Genomic DNA, 23,065 nt, shown 5'->3' on the forward strand with positions numbered 1-23,065 from the left:
ACCCCGTCACGGGGATTCAAACTGCCAACCTTCTGATTGGCAAGTCCTAGGCTCTGTGATTTAACCCACAGCGCCACCCGCATTCCTCTTCTTCTGTATAGAAGGTACTTTTTTTACTCAACCATTATACAGTCGCACTTTGGTTGTTGAACGCCTCAGTACTTGTATGTTTCGGCTCCTGAAAGATCGAAACCCGGAATTGAGTGTTTTGGTTTCCGAACCTTCTTTTGGAAGCCGAATGTCCAATGCAGATTCCGCTATTGTTTCCGGAATGCCTGCAAAATTGGGAGCCGTGCCTTGATTTCCAAATGTTTCGGAAGTCGAACGGACTTCTGGAACGCATTCTGTTCGAAAACCAAGATACTACTGTACTGCAAATCAACAAAACTAGTGACTTTCTGCTCTCCCAACATCAATGTTTATAACCAAAACACATACAGTGGTACCTTGGGTTAAGTACTTAATTCGTTCCGGAGGTCCGTTCTTAACCTGAAGCACCACTTTAGCTAATGGGGCCTCCTGCTGCCACACGATTTCTGTTCTCATCCTGAAGCAAAGTTCTTAACCTGAGGTACTATTTCTGGGTTAGCAGAGTCTGTAACCTGAAGCGTATGTAACCCGAGGTACAACTGTACAATTGTGTTTTAAGGTTCCGTTTTATCTAACTTCATCCCTTCCAACATGTTTCTTAATATGTTGTGTTATTTTGTTACACTTCAAACCCCTCTGTAGTCTTCATAGAAATACGCAGGGATATCCAATGAAGCTGAAATGTTGGGAGTATTCAGGACAGATAAAAGCAAGTAAACACCACAAAGCTAAACTGTGGAACTCGCTCCCACGGGAGGCAGCAATAGCTTTTGGGTACTGGCTGCTGGGAATCGCAAGTGGGGAGAACACAGTTACACACAAAGCAGGGGCTGGCCAGCCCCTGAGGCAGGATGAATCCCCTGAGGATGTGTCCCTGTGGCGGCACTGTGCACAATGCCAACTCTGGCTGAGAAGCAGCACTGGCATCACCATTGATTTCCGGCAACATCCGGACAGAACCCACCATTGTGCACAACCGAGGTCAGGAATGCTTTGGCGAGGGCAGTGCAGCAGCGGCAAAACGGGCATGGCATCCCTGGTACTCAGGTGCTGTTTATGGGCTTTCCATGGGTATCTGGCTGGCATCTGTGAGAACAGGATACCGGACTAGATAGGCCTTTGGCCTAATCCAGCAGGGCTCTTCTTATGAGACCATCGGAAGCTGCCTTATGAACAGGTAAGGTAAAGGTAAAGGACCCCTGGACGGTTAAGTCCAGTCAAGGGCAACTATGGGGTTGCGGCGCTCATCTCGCTTTTCAGGCCGAGGGAGCTGGTGTTTGTCCACAGACAGCTTGCCGGGTCATGACTAAACCGCTTCTGGTGCAACGGGACACCGTGAGGAGTGCCTGAGCGCACGGAAACACCATTTACCTTCCTGCCACAGCGGTACCTATTTATCTACTTGCACTTTATGCTTTTGAACTGCTAGGTTGGCAGGAGCTGGGACAGAGCAACGGGAGCTTACCCCATCACAGGGATTCGAACCGCTGACCTTCCGATCAGCAAGCCCAAGAGGCTTAGTGGCTGTGACCAGGACAGACTATTCACCCATCTAACCCAGTATTCAATTGCCAATAACTCTCTTTGCTCTTGGGACAGAGCTCTTTCCCCATCACCAATACTTTAGACAGTGAGTAAGCCTGTGGTGACCAATCTGGCTGCTAGGCAGGTGCTTAGCTGCTGAGCTATGACTGCTATGATAAGAAAAGGTGGTCCAACCTGTTTTTCTTTACTCCCCCACCTTCAACACCAAAGCAACATTTCCTGTCTGGGCTCCCTATAACAAGATGATTGTTGCCATCCTGATTCCTGACTGCTCGTTCAGGCCTTCTGCTACCCACGTAAATAGGATGGGTGGAGGGGGTGGGAAAAATGTACTGAAGCCAAACAGGAACCAGACTTTTTCAACACCTGTGGCTATATAGATCCAGGACAACCACTGACTCTACCAACAAATAGGGAGAGGGGAGATTCAAATGGCAGCATGGGTTGGCGCCACTGAAGTAGGAACATACAAAGCTGCCTTATGTGGAGTCAAGCCATTGGTCCATCTAGCTCAATACTGTCTACACTGACTGGCAGGATTTCAGAGAGGGTTCTTGCCAGGCACTACTTCGGAAATGCTAAGGATTGGACCTGTTGCCACTGAAAGACAGACACCATTATTTATCGAGAACTGGTATAAACACAGTTGCTGGAGGAGACTCTTGGGAGTCCCATGGACTACAAGAAGATCAAACCTATCCATTATGAAGGAAATCAGTCCTGAGTGCTCACTGGAAGGGCAGATCCTGAAGCTGAGGCTCCAATACTTGGCCACCTCATGAGAAGAGAAGACTCCCTGGAAAAGACCCTGATGTTGGGAAAGATTGAGGACACAAGGAGAAGGGGACGACAGAGGACGAGATGGTTGGACAGTGTTCTCGAAGCTACCAGAATGAGTTTGACCAAACTGCGGGAGGCAGTGGAAGACAGGAGTGTCTGGCGTGCTCTGGTCCATGGGGTCACGAAGAGTTGGACATGACTAAACGACTAAACAACAAATAAACATAGTGGCTAAGAGATGGGCTAGAGAAAATCAGGAAGAACCCAGTATCTTGGCTCTACCACAAACTCATTGGGTTGGCTTAAGCAAACCAGTCTTTCAGCCTCTGTTCCCAACCCAACTGCAATGTGTGGGATAATAATCCTGATTCACCATAAAGGAGAGCCGCTAGGAATTCTAACTTGGTAATGTATACAAAGCGCTTTTTGAACACACTTTACAGCACTGCTCAGCAGTAGCCCATGTGGTGCTCTCCAAATGTCATCGGAAAACAACTCTCATCATTCCTGACCGCTGGATGGGAATTGGAAGATCAACACTATCTGGAGGTCACCAAGCTGGCTAACCCTGCCCTAATACTGTAAACCAGGCATGGCCAAACTTGGCCCTCCAGCTGTTTTGGGACTACAACTCCCATCATCCCTAGCTAACAGGACCAGTGGTCAGGGGTGATGGGAACTATAGTCCCAAAACATCTGGAGGGCAAGTTTGGCCATGCCTGCTGTAAACCAAGAAAAACAGTTGTCACAGAAGTTGGGTGTTGGATACCATGTTGGGTTTCTTATGCATGCCTTTCCAACACCGCCCAATGAAATAAGGCATATTCAATCAGCCTGTTTTGATCAACTCAGCATAATCTTAGAAATAATACCGGAAGCAAAGAGCAGATACTTCTGTTGCTTTAATTTCAACACTTCCTGTTTACTGACGTCATGGCAGGCCCCAAAGCTTGGAAAACCATGGCCTCCTATGTGACAGCGAAGGCGGAATGCTTTTTCTAAGACGCTGCCTCCTGCCTGTAATCTTCCTTTATAAATAATCATATTTAAAAATTAACATTTCGTACTAAATAATGTGCTACCCAATTAATTGGAAAGGCCTTTTGATTTGCAGGAAGTCAGCCTCACTGAACACACTGCAATTAACAACTAAGCAAATAATATCAATATTTTTTTTATTATCCTGCCCTTCCTCCTGTGAAGCCCCGGAGAGATATACAACCATAATAAACAATACTGTAAGTGAAATATAGTCTTTAGCACAGGTTGTTGTTGATGACACTTAAATCTGTTGGGCTCCAATCTCCAGCTGTGTCCCAAAGTAAGAGGCAAACAGATTTTCATGTTTCGTTTCTTTTCCTTTTTCGAAGGAATCAGATAGGCAAAGGGACAGACTGAACCATGCCCAACGCCCTGGAGAGCTGTTGCCAGTCAGAGCGGACAATACTAGGGCTAGACTGAAATAGTCAACTGGCATAATAAGGCAGCTTCCCTTCTTTAATTTATTTATTAAAATTTTAAATAATGAAGAAAACACAACTGGGGCATATTTGACAAGCTTCCTGCGCAAGATGGCACATGCCTGTTTTGTTGGAAACAAACCACCGGCCGTGTGAAGGCACAAGCCAACTTCTTAGGCCATATTCCCTTTCCCACGAAAATGCAGCTACGGTGTCTCTCTCCGCAACACCTGCAGCAAAAACGGCGTCAGCATCTCACAGCAACAGAGACAGACCAAGGTGGATTTGCAAAGGTCTTCCTTTCTTGGGAGTTATAAGACGCTTTGCTAATTGGATCCCAGGAGGCATTAAATTCAGCTCCCCTCACTATTTATGCGTGATATTTAACGTCTGGTTGATCAAGGGATTGCCAGCTCTGATGACCTAATTCTGCCTGTTGTCCTGATGCTAACTCGCCTGCCGCTCTGTCTAGGGAACAAAAAAAACACGTTCTGAAGCAGAGGTGACTGCTTTCTGTGTCTGTGTGCTTTCGTTTCATCCGTTTGGCTTTTGAAAACACAGCGTTTGTTCGGGGATCACAGGGAAATACAAACAAACGGCTGCGGCTATTTTTAAAACCATAAGTGGTTCTAGTAAAAGCAAAGGGGAAAAAAGAGAAACACGGATATTTAACCTTCAGTAGACCACACAATGAAGGCTCTTTACACAATTATGAAGCCTGGAAGCAGGTCAAAATTAATCTTATAAGAGGAGGAGAAAGAAAAATATTTTTAGAGCAGCGGCAGAATGACCTTGCCTGCTTTGCAAGACCTAGATTAGGCTCACAAGACATTCTGCATTCCGTGGATTAGCTTTACATCGAGCCAAATAAGGTACAAAGGCGCCCTATTACACCAGACTGAAAAGAACCCAATATTCCAAGATATGGAATATCTAGCTATTTACATGAAAGGTGTCCAGGATTTCTCTGCTAATCTAATCTACACCTGCCACACACAAGGACTGCAGCGAGACCGGAGTGCCTGGGAAAGGAGAAAGGACAGGGCAGAGAAACACAGACTGCTTGAACATCAGTTTAAACGAGGGGAACCAATTTTCCATCTGAGGGCCAAATAAATTCTGTTAAGTGGGGGGTCTTCCAGGGGGCCACATTCCAGAGATGGGCAGAGTCAAGGCAAAAGTGGGTGGCACAATGGGTAGCCTACCTTTGCAGAGTAGGCTATGTTCCAGCCATACAAAAATAAGTTGGTTTCCATGTGCACAGAGAAGATTAGACAGACATCCATCCATCCAGGAAAGAAAAGGCATTCACTATTCTAAGACACATTTCAGGCAGACAAAAAGCGCTTGAGGACAACATGGAGCTGGACCAGTGAGCAGAACAGTATGGGAAGTGGTTCCCAAATATTATCTCCCCATTTGAAAATTGCTGGTGCTCTTGGTGGACCAACATATTTTTCCACGGGTTACAGCAACTGCAATAGACACTGCATGGTTGTCAGTCATGCATCTCTATGGCTTCTTTCATTTCTTTCACTTTATTTTATTGCATTACAATCCACACTCCATAGAATTGAAACACAATCAGAAATCAGTAGATAGTTAACGCAGACCATGCTAAATAAAGTTCGCAGACCACCGGTGGTCCATGGACCACGGTTTGGGAAGCCCTGGCACAGGGAAAGCCCCCAGGGGCCAGTCTGGTCGCAGGGCCACATTTGTCCCCTGGACCCAATGTTCCCCACCCCTGGCTTAAACTATAGGGCAGCACAGAGATTGCAAGTTTGTGGCACTACAGATGCTGTCAGAACTAAAATTCCCCATCATCCCTGACCATTTGCCATTGCCAACTCAAGTTTATACGCACAAACACAAACAGTGAATTCACGGGCAACACAAAACTCACAGGTGAGCAAGTCTCTTTCACTGTTATGAGTTGCTTCTACTGTTACAGAAGCCACCAAAGTTTGTGGGGGGGGAGGCATCTGTCCAGTTTTCCTGAGGACAGTCTCCTGTTTCTAAGAGTCCTCTGTTTGGAAGGTTTGTCCAGTCCAAGTCCAATTTAAAGGGGGGAAAACCCTAAGAAGGGACAGCAGGTGGGGGTCGTAAAAAGCAAAGTGAACAGGCACACAAGACACACTACGGCTAACTATACAGTGAAATTTAATGCATTTCTGTTTAAAACATAGCAATTTTGCTTTTGCTCTTATACACTGAAATCACCATATACTGATATTGTGCAACCTAGTACCCTATTTGTACTTCTCTTGAGTGTCCAATGCTTACGTGGTCATCCTAGTTTCCTATAATATCTGAAGCACTGAACAACGACTGACATAACAAGCTTGCAAAACCAGAGTTTGCAAGTTTGCACGTAAGAGCAAATCCATATTTTCCGGCGAAAAGCATAAGAAACTCATTAAGGAAGCAAGCATCTGAGGCCAGGAATATGCGAGGCCTGGGTTTATTTATGCAAATGCCAAGCCATGTTTTTCATGTTAGATGTGAACCAACCAGAAGCTGTATGACAGTAGCGTAGAGGGGTAAGGAAATACTATTCGGACACAACGAAAGCAGGAGTTAAACGCTATTAAAGACATGAGAGACTGACTGCACATGAGTTCATGGTTCTCTCAATAAGGGTGAACTTCCCCCCGGCCACTTTTTCTTCTTTTTTTAATCCCCAGCCCAGAAACCTTACACCGTGGGCAAATGTCATCCCTCGAAACCCTACACAGACCAGCTTTGGGCAGAGAAAGAGAGAGAGAAGAAGCAAGTCATAAAATAGCTTCTGAAGTGGATATTTTCATAATGGAGACGTTGAAAGGGCCCGGAGAAAACAGCCGTGTGAACAACACACGAGTAACTGGAGATGATCCACCGTTGCATTCAGAGAAGCACAACCACATGCCAGTCTCCAATTACTCTTGGGAAACAGCCACGAAGCCACCTTACTAAGAGCTCTGAGTAATGCTGCCCTCGGCTCCAGAAGGAAGTTTTAGAGGATGGTAAATAAGCCCATGTCACCACCCCATTCTCCAATGTACCATCAGGTGACGAGGAGAGAAATATGAGGCCTGTTAAGGCAAACATGACAAATCCACAACCCTGACTAAGAGGACAATCACCATTTTGAAAATGACAAAATGGACACACCCTCCAAAATCATCACATCACGTTGCCCTCGTGAGATAATTTAGATTTTAGAAGGATGTGCTCACTCAATGAGACTTTAGCTGATGTTAAATTCTTCCCTCGCTCAATGTTTTGACATTCATTTTCAATGTATTTTAAAACATTTTTTAAAGACGGGGTGGAATAAGGCATTGCACTTCAGACTATAGGGTAATCACATTTTTAAAAAAAACACCCCACAGAATTGATTTAATAATCCCATAAGTTTTGCTTATGCTATTTGTTTCCTCAAAAGATTCAAAATGGCTTACATGGTTCTTCCCATACACACGCTTTATCTTTACAACAACTCTGCGAGGGAGGTTAGGTAGAGAGAATATTTGAATATGGCTCTCCCAATTCATTCATGAGAACACATAGTGCTCTCCTTTGCAGGAACACAAACCCACCAACATCCTCTCCCCGCAAGGAGAAAACCAGCAAACAAGGACAAGGCTGGGCTTAAGCTACCCGCTCCTTGGTGAGCTAAAAGTGGCCCTCCAGATGTTGCTGAACTCTAACTCCCAGTATTCTTGGCTGGGGCTGATGGGAGTTGGAGTCCAACACCATCTGGCAGAGCCAAAGGTTGTCCATTCATGGCATAGGAAAAATGTTTTTTAAAAAACTGCGCTCCCACTTGCAGTCTTAAAATGATGATATATCCATTCTGCCACCTGGTGAATAAAGCAAGCCTCAGACTGCATCAAACAAACCTCTCTTAGCGACTATGGCGTGGTTAAATGTAAACAGTAAGCCAAAATCTGGATTACTGGGACCACAAGAACACGCTAGCTCACAAAGAGAGGGAAGAGTCACACCCACTTTCTTCCTTCTCCAACCTTTAAGCTCAGATTGTGGTCAAGAAAGAAAAAGCTTTAACTGTTTGGGTAACACCCTAAGCCGAAACAGAGTTTACCTGCTGCACCACAACAAATTAAAAAAACCAGGGGGGAGCAAAGCAGCCAGCAAACTCATCTCCAAGAGCCAGCACATTCGCGCATTAGTGCTAAGCCATGGTTTGGTTTTATGTTGTGTGTGAAAGCAGCCACTATTAGGAGTTCATCAAAATCACCGCTGCTTTGCAGAAGCAGTGTAAGTCATGGATAGGCAAGCTAAGGCCCGGGGGCCAGATCTGGCCCAATCGCCTTCTAAATCCGGCCCACAGACGTTCCAGGAATCAGTGTGTTTTTACATGAGTAGAATATGTCCTTTTATGTAAAATGCATCTCTGGGTTATTTGTAAAGGTAAAGGTAAAGGGACCCCTGACCATTAGGTCCAGTCGTGGCCAACTCTGGGGTTGCGGCACTTATCTCGCTTTATTGGCCAAGGGAGCCAATACAGTACAGCTTCCGGGTCATGTGGCCAGCATGACTAAGCCGCTTCTGGCAAACCAGAGCAGTGCACGGAAACACCGTTTACCTTCCCGCCGGAGTGGTACCTATTTATCTACTTGCACTTTGACGTGCTTTTGAACTGCTAGGTTGGCAGGAGCAGGGACCGAGCAACAGGAGCTCACTCCATTGCGGGGATTTGAACCGCCGACCTTCTGATCGGCAAGTCCTAGGGTCTGTGGTTTAACCCACAGCGCCACCCACGTCCTGGGTTATTTGTAGGACATAGGAATTCACTCATTCATTATTTTTTCAAAATATAGTCCGGTCCCCCACAAGGTCTGAGGGACAGTGGACCAGCCCCCTGCTGAAAAAGTTTGCTGACCCCACCCCAATTCAGTTAAGTAAACCAAGTCTGAACTCTTTCTAGATCTAGTGCGGAACCTTAAGCAGCTCGCCAAAAATTTGAGGCGGAGGTCTTTCCAAGCCCCACCTGGAGATGCTTGGGAACTAAGAAGGGACCCTTCTGGATGCCAAGCACATGTTCTGCAACAGAGTTACAGCCCTTCCTGTAAACAGTGCATCACACAGGAAACCCAAAGTGCTTCCTCCCTCCCTTTTACAGACTGACAAAACACTTCTCTTTTCTTTATAGCAGGAGAAACCCAGACAACTTTTAAAAGCATGTCTCAATAAAAAAAGCTGCTAGAATTGTTGGGGCGGGTGCACAGAGACCAGATATACATGGCTTTCAGGGATGACATCAAACCACCACAGTTGGCCAGCCCTACTGGAAGACTACCTTGGGAGCCTGAGCCCTGGAAATTAAGCTTATACAGTGGTGCCTCGCAAGACGAAATTAATCTGTTCCGTGTAGCGGTTTTTTCGTCTTGCGAAGCAAGCCCATTGACACCTTAGCGGATTAGCGCTATTAGCGGTTTAGCGGCTTTTAGCGATCAGCTGTTAAGCGGCTTATCAGCGGATCAGCTGATAAGCGGCTTAGCGGCTTAGGAAAAGGGGGGGGAGGGAAAAAACCCCGCAGGAACTCGCAACACATTTTCGTCTTGCGAAGCAAGCCCATAGGGAAATTCGTTTTGCGAAGCGCCTCCAAAACGGAAAACCCTTTCGTCTAGCGGGTTTTCCGTCTTGCGAGGCGTTCGTCTTGCGGGGCACCACTGTAATGACAGCCTTAGGAAAATGGGAAGCTACCTTATACAGAGTCGCATCCATGGTCCATCTATCTGCCATGGCTGGCAGCTGCTTTTCAAGGTTTCTCCCAGCCCTATCTGGCAACGGTGGGCCGGTCCACCATTCCTCAGACCAAGTGGTGGGCTGGAATGTATTTTGGGGGGGGGGGGTTGGGAAGAGAACGAATTCTTATGCCCCACAAACAACCCAGAAATACCCCGATCTAAGACCTTCCTAGTGTAAAGCAGGTGTTCCACTGTCGAGTTACAACCCTTTATCTTCAACATTTCTCTTTCCCACCCTGCCCTTGATGCAGGTTTGCAGCACAAACTCATTCAGAGCAAGCTTGAAAACAGTTTCTAAAAATACTCGATTCCACCCTCATCGGGGTCAATCTCACTAGGTATTCTGCGCGCTGCTGGCCCCATTAGCACTACTCAATAATACATAGCTACAAACTAACTGGGACGCGGTAGATTTCCAAAGCTTTTGAAACACCATTCAAGATCATGATGAAGACTTGTTACAGTGAAACCTCGTGTTACGTACAGTGGTACCTCGGGTTAAGTACTTAATTTGTTCTGGAGGTCCGTTCTTAACCTGAAACTGTTCTTAACCTGAAGCACCACTTTAGCTAATGGGGCCTCCCGCTGCTGCTGTGCTGCCGGAGCACGATTTCTGTTCTCATCCTGAAGCAAAGTTCTTAACCCGAGGTACTATTTCTGGGTTAGCGGAATCTGTAACCTGAAGCGTATGTAACACGAGGTACCACTGTATGTCCTCCTTGAAAATGCTTTGGGTTATGAGCTCCGCTAACCCGGAAGTAGATGCCCCTAGTTGTGAACTTTGCCCTGGGATGCGAACAGAAGTTGCACGCCGGCAGCGCGGCAGGCGCCATGAGCGAAAGCATGCTTCATGTTAAGAACGGTTTCGGCTTCAGAACAGAGCTCCAGAACTAATTACGTTCATAACTAGCGGTATCACTGTACTAGGAAACGAGACAGAGGTGGGCTGACTCTTGTATCTCATCCTCTTAACACAACTTTAACATGCCACAACTCAGTGGGCAAACACCTGCTTCTCATGCAGACAGTCCCAGATTCCATCTGCCGCCATCCCTAGGCAGGGCTGAGAGACTGAGGAAAGCAAAATGCCGCTTAAAAGGATCTGAAATATTATTTTTTTATGCTAGGATTTATTTTATTCTGGCTTGTCTTATTTGATGTTTTAATGTGTTGTAAACAGCTCTGAGAATTGTTATTTAAAATGTAAAGTGGTATAGATATTATTTATTACTATTATTATTATTATTATTATTATTATTATTATTATTATTATTTCTTTCCTGTTGGGGCAGAAACCTAGACATTCCATTGTGGTGACCATAACCTTGGTTTAAGGAGCCATTTAGCTGTTAGCTGAGTTTCTACCACTGGCAACCAGCTATCCTAGAGTCGCTTGCTTTAAACCTCTGATATCAAGGGACTGTTTGTATGCTCAGGGCTCATCCACACTCTGCCTCTCTTGTCCCTAGAAAGCAGAGGCCCTAGTGCAGTCATAGGCAAACTCGGCCCTCCAGATGTTTTGGGACTACAACTCCCATCACCCCTAGCTAAAAGGAACAGTGGTCAGGGATAATGGGAGCTGTAGTCCCAAAACATCTGGAGGACCGAGTTTGCCTATGCCTGCCCTAGTGGTTTTCCCCTTGCCCGGCATCTTTCCCAAGGAAAGCCCACCGTTGAAGCTCTAAACTGGAGCAAATGTCCATCCGGAGAAAAACCAGAATTGTCATTTGCTCCGACTGAGCACTAAAGAGCAGTTTTCCCCTGGGTAGAGCAGCAGACCAGAGGAAGTGTGGACAAGCCCTCAAGCTGCCGAAGGTAATGGCCATGGAATGTTGACAAACAGAGCTGCAACTGTGAGGAAAGGGAAAGGTCAACTTAAGACGAGAGAGAGCCACTTTGCAAATGTCCTCAAGGACAAAAAAGGGAGGAATACGTACGATGGGAAAGAAAGCAAGAAACTGTAGAAAGGGTCTTGTAAGTTAATGAACCAAGGTAGACATGGAAGTTACAGAATTTACAGCGTAGGAGCAGGCAGGTCATTAGGAGAAGAGTTCCTTTGAGATCTTGCAATAGCATTGCTCTCTGGTTTCAAGATTATTTCAATCTCTGGCAGCGGTAAAGTTGTTGCTGTCATTTGTGGTGAGCGGACAGCTAGTTCATGCCATCCTGATTTCAACACTATTTAGATTTTGTAAACTCTCACGAAATTCAAACACAGCTTCCTTCTATGAAATCATTCACTCCTCTCAGGTAGGAACATGCAGCACTCAAGATGCTGTTGGACAACAAAATCCCATCAGCCCCAACTAGCTTGGCCATGGACCAGGGATGATGATGATGATGATGATGGGAATTGCAGTTTGGCAACATCTGACAAGGGTTCCCCATTCCTGCTCTAAGAAATCATTTAAAAGGAGCACTCACATGCGGAGATTGTGCTCAGAGTATTTCAGCCTTGCAAATAAGCCCACAAAAGTTACTAGCTTGGTAGTGAACCATTTCCATTCAACAATAGCCCACTCTGCTTTTTACGCTGGGCAAACTCACCTACATGTTAATTCCTTATTGCCTATGGCAGCCTTTCTCAACCTTGGGTCCCCAGATGTTGTTGAACTACAACTCCCATCATCCCTAGCTAGCAAGGGAAGAGCTCAGGGATGATGGGAGTTGTAGTCCAACAACATCTGGGGACCTAAGGTTGAGAAACACTGGCCTATGGCTACCAAGCCTGTGCTTAAACAAATAGAAGTTTGGATTAATAATGCCTTTGACACGTAAGGGCACTTTATCGCTGCAAATCAGGTGAATGCATTTTGCCGATCAGAAGGTCGGTGGTTCGAAGCCCCGCAACGGGGTGAACTCCTGTTGCTCGGTCCCTGCTCCTGCCAACCTAGCAGTCTGAAAGCACACCAGCACAAGTAGATAAATAGGTACCGCTCCGGTGGGAAGGTAAACGGCGTTTCCATGCACTGCTCTGGTTCACCAGAAGCGGCTTAGTCATGCTGGCCACATGACCCGGAAGCTGTATGCTGGCTCCCTTGGCCAATAAAGCAAGATGAGCGCTGCAACCCCAGAGTCGGCCACGACTGGACTTAATGGTCAGGGGTCCCTTTACCTTTACCCATTCAAAAGCTGTTGGACTCCCATCATCCCTGGGCATTGGCCATTCTGGCTGGGGCTGACTACAGAGGCCTATAGCTTCTCCATCTTTGGCAGATGATAATGAGCTAGATTATCATCTGCCAAAGCCATTGGCTATCATTCAAAGCCACAAACATGAGTCTGACCAAACTGCGGGAGGCAGTGGAAGACAGGAGTGCCTGGCGTGCTCTGGTCCATGGGGTCACAAAGAGTCGGACACGAGTTGGACACAACTAAACGACTAAACAACAACAACAATGAGCTAGACGGGACCAATGGCCTGAGTCTGACTTGCATAAGACAGAGAGAAACTACAACACAGTGGAAGAACGCATACAAAACTTTTGTTGTTGTTGTTCCCGGGAATGGAAGAGGAAGCAACTTCTTGCGGCACAGAACAGCAACATTTCAACAGAATGGCAGACTGGGTATTGCTCCTTCCGATGTTCTGTTACCAAATTAAATCTAGTATTATGTCAGTTCATGGCTTCTTTAAAAAATAAATAAATCATACGAGCAAATAAAAAACTCCCCGTTTAGAAATTAAATGCAAGGCAAGTAGTGGCTGTGTGGTGGTCTACAGCATAGGTCCTCAACGAGTGGGTCACAAGGCCATTCCAGGTGGGTCGCAGCCAAGTTATTGCCACCACATGGCTCTCTAGCTAAGGCTTACTGGACCAAAGGCGCAGCGTATGTCATTACTGGGCTGAGAGGGAATTCTTCCGATGAGACACTCCTTTTGTCTATTTCCATGAGCGCTTCAACTTGGCAGGGAAAAGGCACGAGCCCTTTTCAATAGGATACATATTTCTGATCAATCATATGTCCCACTTTCCTATAGCTAGGCCTGTAGGGAGGGAGCGCTCTCTGGAAGAGGCACACCCTGTTCACTTTTAGTCTATGTCTATCGTTTTCCAGGCTTCTCCTTAAATGGAATTTTGCCGAGGGGACCGGCATGCGGAAGTTTCAGCTGGGTTGGGTTAGTTAGGATTAGCTTCGTTGCCCACCAGGGCAGCAATAAGGGTCCTGGGATTAGCGATGGCAGGGAGAGCGCTTGGAGGGAGCAGGAATTTCACATAACGATCACCTCACTTCTTTTAACCTGAAATAGGTCTGGGTCAACTCACGGGTCTCTCTCCCCATGACGCAAGCTGGAAGTCAGGGATGGGTCTTTGGCCTGGACCAGTTGGAGAACATGTGAGGTTAAGAAGTACACCCCCGAACCTATGGAGAGAACTGCTGGCTGATATGAGGTAGATCTGAAAGGCTGACTTCCTAATGGACAACAGCAACAGCAAAACTACCTACCGTATTTTTTGCTCTGTAAGACTCACTTTTTCCCTCCTAAAAAGTAAGAGGAAATGTTGTGTGCGTCTTATGGAGCGAATGCAGGCTGCGCAGCTATCCCAGAAGCCAGAACAGCAAGAGGGATTGCTGCTTTCACTGCGTAGCGATCCCTCTTGCTGTTCTGGCTTCTGAGATTCAAAATATGTTTTTTTCTTCTTTTTCTCCTCCAAAAACTAGGTGTGTCTTGTGGTCTAGTGCGTCTTATAGAGCGAAAAATATGGTACTTTCCCCACTTAAGCTGGGGGAAATAGCTAACCGGGTGAGCTTGGCTGGTGTGTAAAAGGACTGCAAGCTCAGCTCAATTTGGACACTGAAAACAAATTCCAAGGATCAGAATGTGCTGAGATGTACCCCAGTATAATTCTATTGATTAAGGTCATAAACACAACAAGCCTGAAGGCTTGCCCACACCAGTCTACAGTCACTGTGGTTTCATCAACCATTTCCTTTGTGTGGTGGGGGGCAGGGAGAGTTACAGAGAGAGTCCCAATAAAGCCAGAAACAGAAAGAATTGGAGGGGGAGGGAGGAAAGAAACCACAAACCACAAAACAGGTAACAGCATCAGCCCTCCAAAAGAAGCTATGTTTACAGCTTCCAGGGTGGCAGCTGTGTTATATCTGCTGCCACAGATAAAAAGCATTCAGCACCACGGCAAAGGCAAAATATTTTAAGGTGGTATCTGCTTATCCAGTTGGGAGGTGGGAGAGTTTAGGCGACAATCAATCTTAAAAGATTGGGAGCGGGGGAGCAGCACCAAATTGTACTTAAAGGGGTCTCCAGTTAACAGCAAAGTGTATGCAACAGCTTTCAAAGGCAAAACAATAAGACCTGCAAGGGATTCTCTTTTGCATTTGAACAAAGAAAACCGTAAACAAGGAGCTTGCCGCTTAAAAAAAACCAAACAGCTTTCTGAACCAGCTGAATTACTACCATCCTGGCATCTCTGTGGGAGAACATGATTTGGGGGCACTGAACGTCAGGGACCATGGGAGCTGTGGACTGACAACATCTGTCCCGACACACACTTTTGATTTAAGTACCAGGGCTGACACTGTTGCAGCTACCATGCACATACAAGCAGACACAAGCAAACCCACAAACTAGACTGAATTTCAGTTGTGCGAGGGCGCTCAAAACATCTCCAATTTATATACCGTGCCTCTCAAAATACCAAGGCTGTGTACAATAACACAATTCAAAACCAAAGAATCCAAAATATGATAAACCCCAATCTAATAAAAAAGAATGTATCACAAATATAGCAGCCTCGAATCACTCGACTGGTATCTGAGGCCAAGGGAAAAGCTTGAGTACATAGATAGGCTTTTAACAGCTGGTGGAAGCTCACCCTGGCAGATGCCTAGCTCAGGCCACAGACCGGGAGCCACCACGGAAAGGGCCCTTCAAATTGCCACAAGATGAAGCTCTGCAGAGCACAGCATAACAGGTTTATTTATCATTTTCTCCGTAAGAGCTCTGTGTATCAAAGACAGATTTAATGCTTCAATTCAAACCTCACCAAATATAACGCAACTTACTTTCAAGTTCAACGTGCATGGGACTGCAGCTATATGTTTAAAAATCACAACGCAACAACAAAACAATAAAAGTACAAAGGTCGTACGAAATGTGAGGCCAAGTAGGCCCACTGAGATTAATAGACTTGACTACCTAAGTTATTTTGCAATCCTATGCATTTCAAAAGCAGCGCTCTAGAGAAGACTACACTACAGGAAACTATAAGAGAAAACGAAAGGGATAATTCCATCAGCTTCCTGAGATACAGTTCCCCGAATGCCAAACAACAAGGAAGCCAAGAACCATTAAAGTGATTTACGTTTTGTCACATAGACACACCCAGGCAAATGCTTTATGATGCAGAACGGAGACCCGGTGACACATTTAGCACCCTGGCAGATCTGGCTGCAGGAAAGGAATTAGGATTCCCTCAAACTGGTTTGTCCTCACTGGGCAATGGCTGTAAGGCAGGTCTTGGCCAAGAGGCAAGCCACAAAAGCCATTTGATAGCTCACCAGCAGCAGCTCTGGAAAGATCCCAGTAGGAAGCAACAGCAGAAATAATGTTAAATAAATAAAAATAATGTTTTTTTAAAGCCTTTGTGAAGTTTCACCACAATATCAAAATTATTACTCTTAATATTTATTACTCCCTGCCTAGTGAAATCAGACAGGCACCTTCATGGTAATCTTCTCGGCACCTGCTAAGAACATTTTTGTTCGGACGCAACTCTGCAGACACGTGGAATGTCAATGTGTATTTTAGTCTGGCTTTTAGCTTTCCGTTGATTTTTGAACTAAAAATGGTGGGTTTAAACTGTTTTCGGTGCCACCAAGCCCCACCCCAAAATGAAAACTGAGAATCTCATGATGTTGCAGATCCATGCACCTTGTGATTTGACATTCATGCACACAGATGCATACAGAAATATGACCCCCCCACCTCATCTAGTAAAACAACATAGTTGGTGTGGAAAGATACTAGCTAAGCAGGACTCAGTGGGGTAAGATGCAGAAACTGCTGTCCACCTCCAAGGTCCTTGAACCAAGTCTACAGACTTGGGCTTAGTTCCTGCCGACGAAAGCACGAGTCTTGGCTGTGCCGCTCCAGAGTTCGCATGATGGAATGCTCCTTCATGCCAGTTAAGATACAGGATATTCCCGAAACTAGAGAACTAACATGACAGGGAGCAAAATAAGCTGGGCTGGAACCATCCCTGATAAGCATTTTCTACATGCAAGGATTAACTGTTGGTGCGAAAGAACCAACGTGTCCGTTCCTACCAGAGACACATGTTTATTAATTCAGGAAGATGCTTTGGGTTGTATTCAATGATAGCTCTACTCACAGAGTAGGCCCACTGAAATCAACAAACATGACTAACTGTAGTTCATTAATTTCAATGGTTCTGGTCTGAGTAAAATTTAACTGAACACCACCCAATGGGGCTCAATTAAGATTCAAATTAAATGCTGGAGGCACTGAGGACCTAGTCAGGTTCTCCCCTGGAGGCAGATTTTGGCAGCATCCCACATCAGGTGTAGATAACTCACAAATAGCCAAACTGATGCATCACACAAGGTACTGTTTCTGGAAACCACCCTGAGTGGATGGGGCAACACAGTCAGATGGGTGGGGTATAAGGAATAAATCATCATCATCATCTCCAGGTAGGGCTGGGAGAGACTTCACCTGAAACCCTAGAGCAGGCTTCCTCAACTTTGGCCCTCCTACGAGGCCTAGGACCCTTGTACCTATGGGACCGCCTCTCCCGGTATGCCCCACGGAGAGCCTCAAGGTCCATAAATAGCAACACCCTAGAGGTCCCGGGCCCTAAGGAAGTTAGATTGGCTTCAACCAGAGCCAGGGCCTTTTCAACACTGGCTCTGGCCTGGTGGAACACTCTGCCTCATGAGACCAGGGCCCTGCAGGATCTGATTTCTTTCCGCAGGGCCTGTAAGACAGAGTTGTTCCGCCTGGCCTTTGGCTTGGAGCCAATTTAATTCCCTCCCTCTCTTTCTTTTTTCCTTTCCTTTCTCCTGCGATGAGGCTACATTTTAATTTTTTAATGTTTCAATATTTTAATGTTGTATTTTAATCTTGTTTTTAAGTTGTATTCATTCAACTTGTTTTTATTATTGCTTGTTAGCCGCCCTGAGCCCGGCCTTGGCTGGGGAGGGCGGGGTATGAATAAAAATTATTATTATTATTACAACTCCCATGATCCCTAGCTAGCAGGACCAGTGGTCAGGGATGGAAATTGTAGTCCCAAAACAGCTGGAGGGCTGAGGAAGCCTGCCCTAGAGAGCTGCTGCCAGTCAGTGTTGACAGTACAGAGCTGGATGGAGCCTTGTATAAGTCACATTCCTATGTTCCCACCTATCCCATCTGCCTAATCCACATGGGTGCATCTATCAAAATGGAATTAATAATAATAATAATAATAATAATAATAATAATTTTTTAAAAACGGGGTCTTACTACAAAGTGTAAATTCTGGACTTCAGCTGGGTGACTGAGGTTTCCTTAACACTAAGCAGAAAGAAAAGTAGCTCATGTGCATTTTTTACACACAAGAGCTGGCCTCTGGGATTTGCATGCATAACATGGTGTTTTGCCACACCAAGGAAACAAAAGCAAGGGTGTTGACCCAATGACTTTTGCGAGGTTTTTGAGGGAACAAAATCAGAATATTTATTCTATGATTCTGCAAGAGAAAAGGCCTTGCTGCATTTCCTTAGGGCAACTGGAGGGGGGAGGGGAGAAGAGAGAATTAAAGACTGGGGGTGGGGAAAACATGCTGCTTTGTGCAAAACCGATCTGCTTCCTGGTTATTTGACCTGAGATAACCCCACCCCCAGCAACATCCAGCCCCTATTTTTGAGACTGCAGAGGTACCCTGGGAAAAAGAGTCCTTGCACCCGAGAAGCACAGAACCGAAAGGAAACTAGAACTAGAGAAAGCCGAGAACTAGAGACTACGGCTCCCAGAAAGCATTGCACGCAGCCTGCACCAAACACACAGGCAGGAATTTGGTTGCACTGATGATGCAAAGCCCTGACTCAACCAATCCCAGAGCGCAGGAGGAATGTCAACAAACAAGGAGGGCTGGAGGCCACATGACACCAGACAGCAACAAAGCTCAGATAAGCAACAGGGAGAACCAGGGTTCAGAGCTGGAACTCCTCCTGTGGCTATAAAAGCAACTGAAGGCCGTTCGTACCCAAACAACAAGAGGACTCCTCCAAGGTGGAAATTGGCACAGTGATCCAGTTCAAAACAGGATTTAATTCTGGGCACCCACCTTGGTCTGCCACAACCTAGCGGTGCCATTGCCGTGTAAATAGACAAAACAAAAGCTGCGTGAAAAATCAAAGGGAGATTTCATGATGGGGGGTAGGGAAGGAGGGCTAACTAACTTCAGCAGTAAAAACAAAATAAAAAAATTCCTTCCAGTAGCACCTTAAAGACCAACTGAGTTAGTTCTAGGTATGAGCTTTCGTGTGCATGCACACTTCTTCAGACGAAAGCTCATACCTAGAACTAACTCAGTTGGTCTTTAAGGTGCTACTGGAAGGAATTTTTTTATTTTGTTTTGACCATGGCAGACCAACACGGCTACCTATCTGTAACTTCAGCAGTAAAGTGACAAATGTCCCTACAGATTTTGTAGAGTGAGCTAGTTCTCAGTCTGGGGAGCATCACAAGAGGAAAAGTTAAACCCCAAAGACAGAAAAGAATCTGGCATTTGCACAGAACATCCAGACTGACATCAACAAGGCCAAATGGATCAAAAATGAGATTCAGCCAAGCCTTCCTAACTCTTGTCTGCATATACTGTACATTCAAAATACGATCTAATTGAGTAGCAGACAGCCTAACAAGACGACTTCAGGTAAAACACATCTACTGGATGCACACTCCATTTCAGTGTCCGCATTTTGAAGATGAAGGACCCTCCATTATTTCAAGGCCCTGCTCCACTGATGGGATCCTGTCCTACCGTTAAAGCTTTCTGCCCTGCCGTTAAGCCTGTGTGCCCCCTTGCTCCTATCGGGTTATATATAGTTTTTACAAAGTGTACAGACTTTTCTCCCGTCACTCTCCAAAACCTCCAATAATCCACAGCTCTCAGCAAAATTTTAAAGTATCACACCTTAACCCCTCCCCCTCCCTACAACATCCTTCCAAAATAGAAGTAAACTAATACCTGGAAGTCGTACAAGGCAACGATATTTTCATGCTTCAGTTCCTAGAAGGAAAGAGAGAGGTGATGGTATAAGCATTTATAAAATCGCAAACAGTCGCCTTAAATCGAAATGTCAATATCAGCAAAAACATTCTCTCCCCCCCCCCTTACCTTGAGTATTTTGATTTCCTTTCCCAAGAGAGTCTGGGATTTTGCCAAGTTTTTCTTGTTGATGCATTTTATTGCTACCTCCACTTCAGGTTTCTGAAAGTTAATAATAATAAAAAAGACAGATGCAGAATGTAAGTTGGAGGTTGTGAAGCCCACATTTTATTTTCACATGCTCAGAAACACACATGCACCTCTCTCTAATGAGTCCATATGGTTCAACCACAAGAGAGGTGTTCAGAAAACCCTGCTTCACTATCCCAAACCATGTAGAGCACATGTCCAGGCTTGCCCTTTATTGAATTTGCATTTGTCCGGCACCGGGAAGAGGAGGAACAGATATTCATTTCAAATGGCTCTTTACGCTGCCATTATCCTCTTAATTTAAGCAATACAAATATTTGGATTGTAGAAGTTTATCCCCAGCTTTACGGATGATGTGAAAAAAGGTGCCCACCCATGGACTGTGTGTTTCTTTCGTTTAATCATTAAGTGATGTGTAGGAGACATATTTAACAATGCCAAGGACATTTTGGAGACATGGGCTAATCTTTAGGGATAAGAAAGCCAGACAGCAACCCTGCTACAGAAGCCATTCCACCTTTCCAGGAACTTTCACCCCCCTTCTTCACCAAGGCAGCACAATGGCCTGGTACAGAAAGCCGACGACAAGGTTACCGGTCCGCAGAGGGAGAGCCTTCCCTCCTCTGCCACCCTGTTTGGATTCCAGCCTGAATGCAGTTGCTCTGTCGCCTATGGACTACCAGGCTAGTAGTGTGCCTTAAATCCAAAGCTGCAGAGCCACATAGCTGAGTATTTATAGTTCATCCAGTACTGCAATGTGTTTGTTAGCTTGTGGCTGCTTTAGATAGGCAGGGTTGCCAAGCCGCCGAGATAAGGCCTGTTTTCATTTTGCCTATCCAAAGTCTCGGATTTCTTCTTGACATGTTGAGAATAAATTGCATCGAACCTAAAGCTGATCAACTCCCTGCAAAAGTTAACTTGCGGCATAGTAGCAATAGATCAAATTGTTATAATAATAAAACAGCAACAGCAACAACTTGGGAGTTTCTAAGCTCCTTTTCTTGGAAGTGCATCCTTTGAAGTCAAGTGAGCCTGTCTTCTGAGTTGACTAGTTTAGAACTGGTCTCATCCTGACCCGATTTGCATGGGCAAGAGTCCTGTTTATTGCAACAGAGTGTTGCCTGGACCCACAGGACGAGCAAGCAAAGTGATCCAGTTCAGCTGCGTGTTTATTTAGGCTGTTCCAAAAGTAGATACGTGTATTGCCTAAGAGAGCAGTGGGGAAGGTGTGTGTGGCATACATATTACAAAAAGGAACAAAATAGTTTTAATACAAAACCCCCGAGAGGGGGGGAGAGTGTGTGTGTGTGTGTGTGTGTGTGTGTGTGTGTGTGTGTGTGTGTGTTAAACTGCTACTTAGCTCCCAAGTACAGATGAGTAGAGCCACTAAAAAAAAGTTTGGAAAGAAGAATAAACATTGTATTTTACCTCTTTGTGCCTCCCTTTGAAAACGACGGCGAAAGCTCCATGCCCGATCAAATCCTTTCTGCTGAACTCAAATTTCCCAACCGTCTCCATGCCTTTCCACGTTTGGGCCTCAAGTGTGAATGGCGAGAAGGAGCTTGGTAGCAACAGCAACAATATATGTATAGTTGAAAAGGGGGTGGGGGTGGGAAGGCGAGTCGAAGGCCTCCCCCAAACCCTCTTTGTTAAAGCGGGGGTGGGACCCTAAGCACACACAATAAAAATAATAATAAAGTTTTGAAAGACACCGAAGCCCTCTCTTTCAAGGATAATCAAGAGGAACTAGAAACTTGAAAAAGCAAAACTTCTCTCCTGTCCAGCTCTCGGCAGTTAAATTTCTGGCTTTGGACTCCCACCTCTTCTTCGGCCATCGGCTGTCTTTTTCTGTAAAAAGGCCGGGATTTAGTCATTGTTACGAAGGGACGGGAGGGGAGGGAGTTCGAGTCCCGGCTACCAAACTTTCCCCATTTTTATTGCAGCCAGGAAAGTGGGGGTGGGGGAGAGAACTAAAACCAATATTTAAAACACGTATATAATGCGCAGATAGAATAGGTATCAAGTCTCCAAATTCAAGACCTTGTGAATGAGCCCCAGCACTAGGAAGAGCTCGTCCCGTTGGGCCGCCCGGCTACGAAGACCGACCCATCTCCGGCCATCCGGAGCTCAAAAACGCAAAGCTGATGCAAGACGCGTAAATCCACACCAAAAAAAAACACCAGCCTCTCCAACCTTGACGTCAAATCCACCTTAAAAAGAAAGACCCAGCAAAAAGACCACCATCCACCTTAAGACCAAGTCCACCTTAAGAGTTGTTGTTGTGTTTTTTTCTCCCCCTCTCTGCCCCCCCTTCCTCTTCCAACCAGTTTTTTGTTTCTACAAACAGCTGCCCAGATGCGCGCCGGGGATGCCCTTCCTCCTCTCCTTCTTCTTCTGGGATTCTTGCGGAGGGGGGAAATCCCTTTTTTGTTGTCTCTCGCAGGAGGAGGAGGAGGAGAATTAAGTAGGGGGTCCAAGCAGAGGCTCCCTTCTGGCTTGGCTGGCGGAGGAGAGGATCCGCGGAGCAGCCGCTGCTGTTTCCAGCTTCAGACAAAAGACCTGCGAGGCTCAGGGCGCAGGAGAGCTCAGCTCTGCCTCTCCGCCTTATTTATTTATTTCCCAGGGAGCGCAGGCGCCGTTGCGACCGGAGAGAGAGAGACTAAATAAATGGAGACAACAGCAGCAGCAGCAGCAGCCACCTAAAGGCAAAAAGGAGGGATGAGCCGGGCGGCTTTTAAAGGCACAGCAAAGATCTCGTGAGTCACGCAGAGCGAAGCGCGCAGGCACGCGCGCGCGCGCAAGTGGTTGCAGTTGGGCATTCTGCAACGAGTCAGGGATCGCTCAGCTTCGAGCATCACCTGAGACACCACATGCTGGAGCTGGAAGAGGGAGGGTGTCCCAAGTCCCCCCCCCCCCAGCCCAAGGAGATTGTTGTTTTAACCCACGCTTTGTGTGGCGATGAAAAAACGATCGGTGGTATTCC

General features: G+C 46.0%; 1 protein-coding gene across 2 annotated transcripts in view; it reads right to left on the reverse strand.

The window, feature by feature from the left end:
• The window catches only part of ULK1 (unc-51 like autophagy activating kinase 1), a 105,989-nt gene extending 83,167 nt beyond the window's left edge, over positions 1-22,822 (reverse strand). The window contains exons 1-3 of one of the 2 annotated variants that reach the window (XM_081842231.1): positions 21,511-22,822; positions 20,002-20,094; positions 19,852-19,893 (exon numbers count right to left, since the gene is read on the reverse strand). In XM_081842231.1, coding sequence (XP_081698357.1) covers positions 19,852-19,893; positions 20,002-20,094; positions 21,511-21,600 — 225 coding nt within the window. In that variant the 5' untranslated portion in view covers positions 21,601-22,822. The remainder of the gene's footprint in view (positions 1-19,851; positions 19,894-20,001; positions 20,095-21,510) is intronic. The other variant, XM_081842232.1, reaches the window with a different exon arrangement.
• Between the last annotated feature and the right edge of the window lie 243 nt (positions 22,823-23,065).

Source organism: Podarcis erhardii (assembly GCF_964252035.2).
Source record: "Podarcis erhardii genome assembly, chromosome: 15".
Taxonomy (NCBI): Eukaryota; Metazoa; Chordata; class Lepidosauria; order Squamata; family Lacertidae; genus Podarcis; species Podarcis erhardii.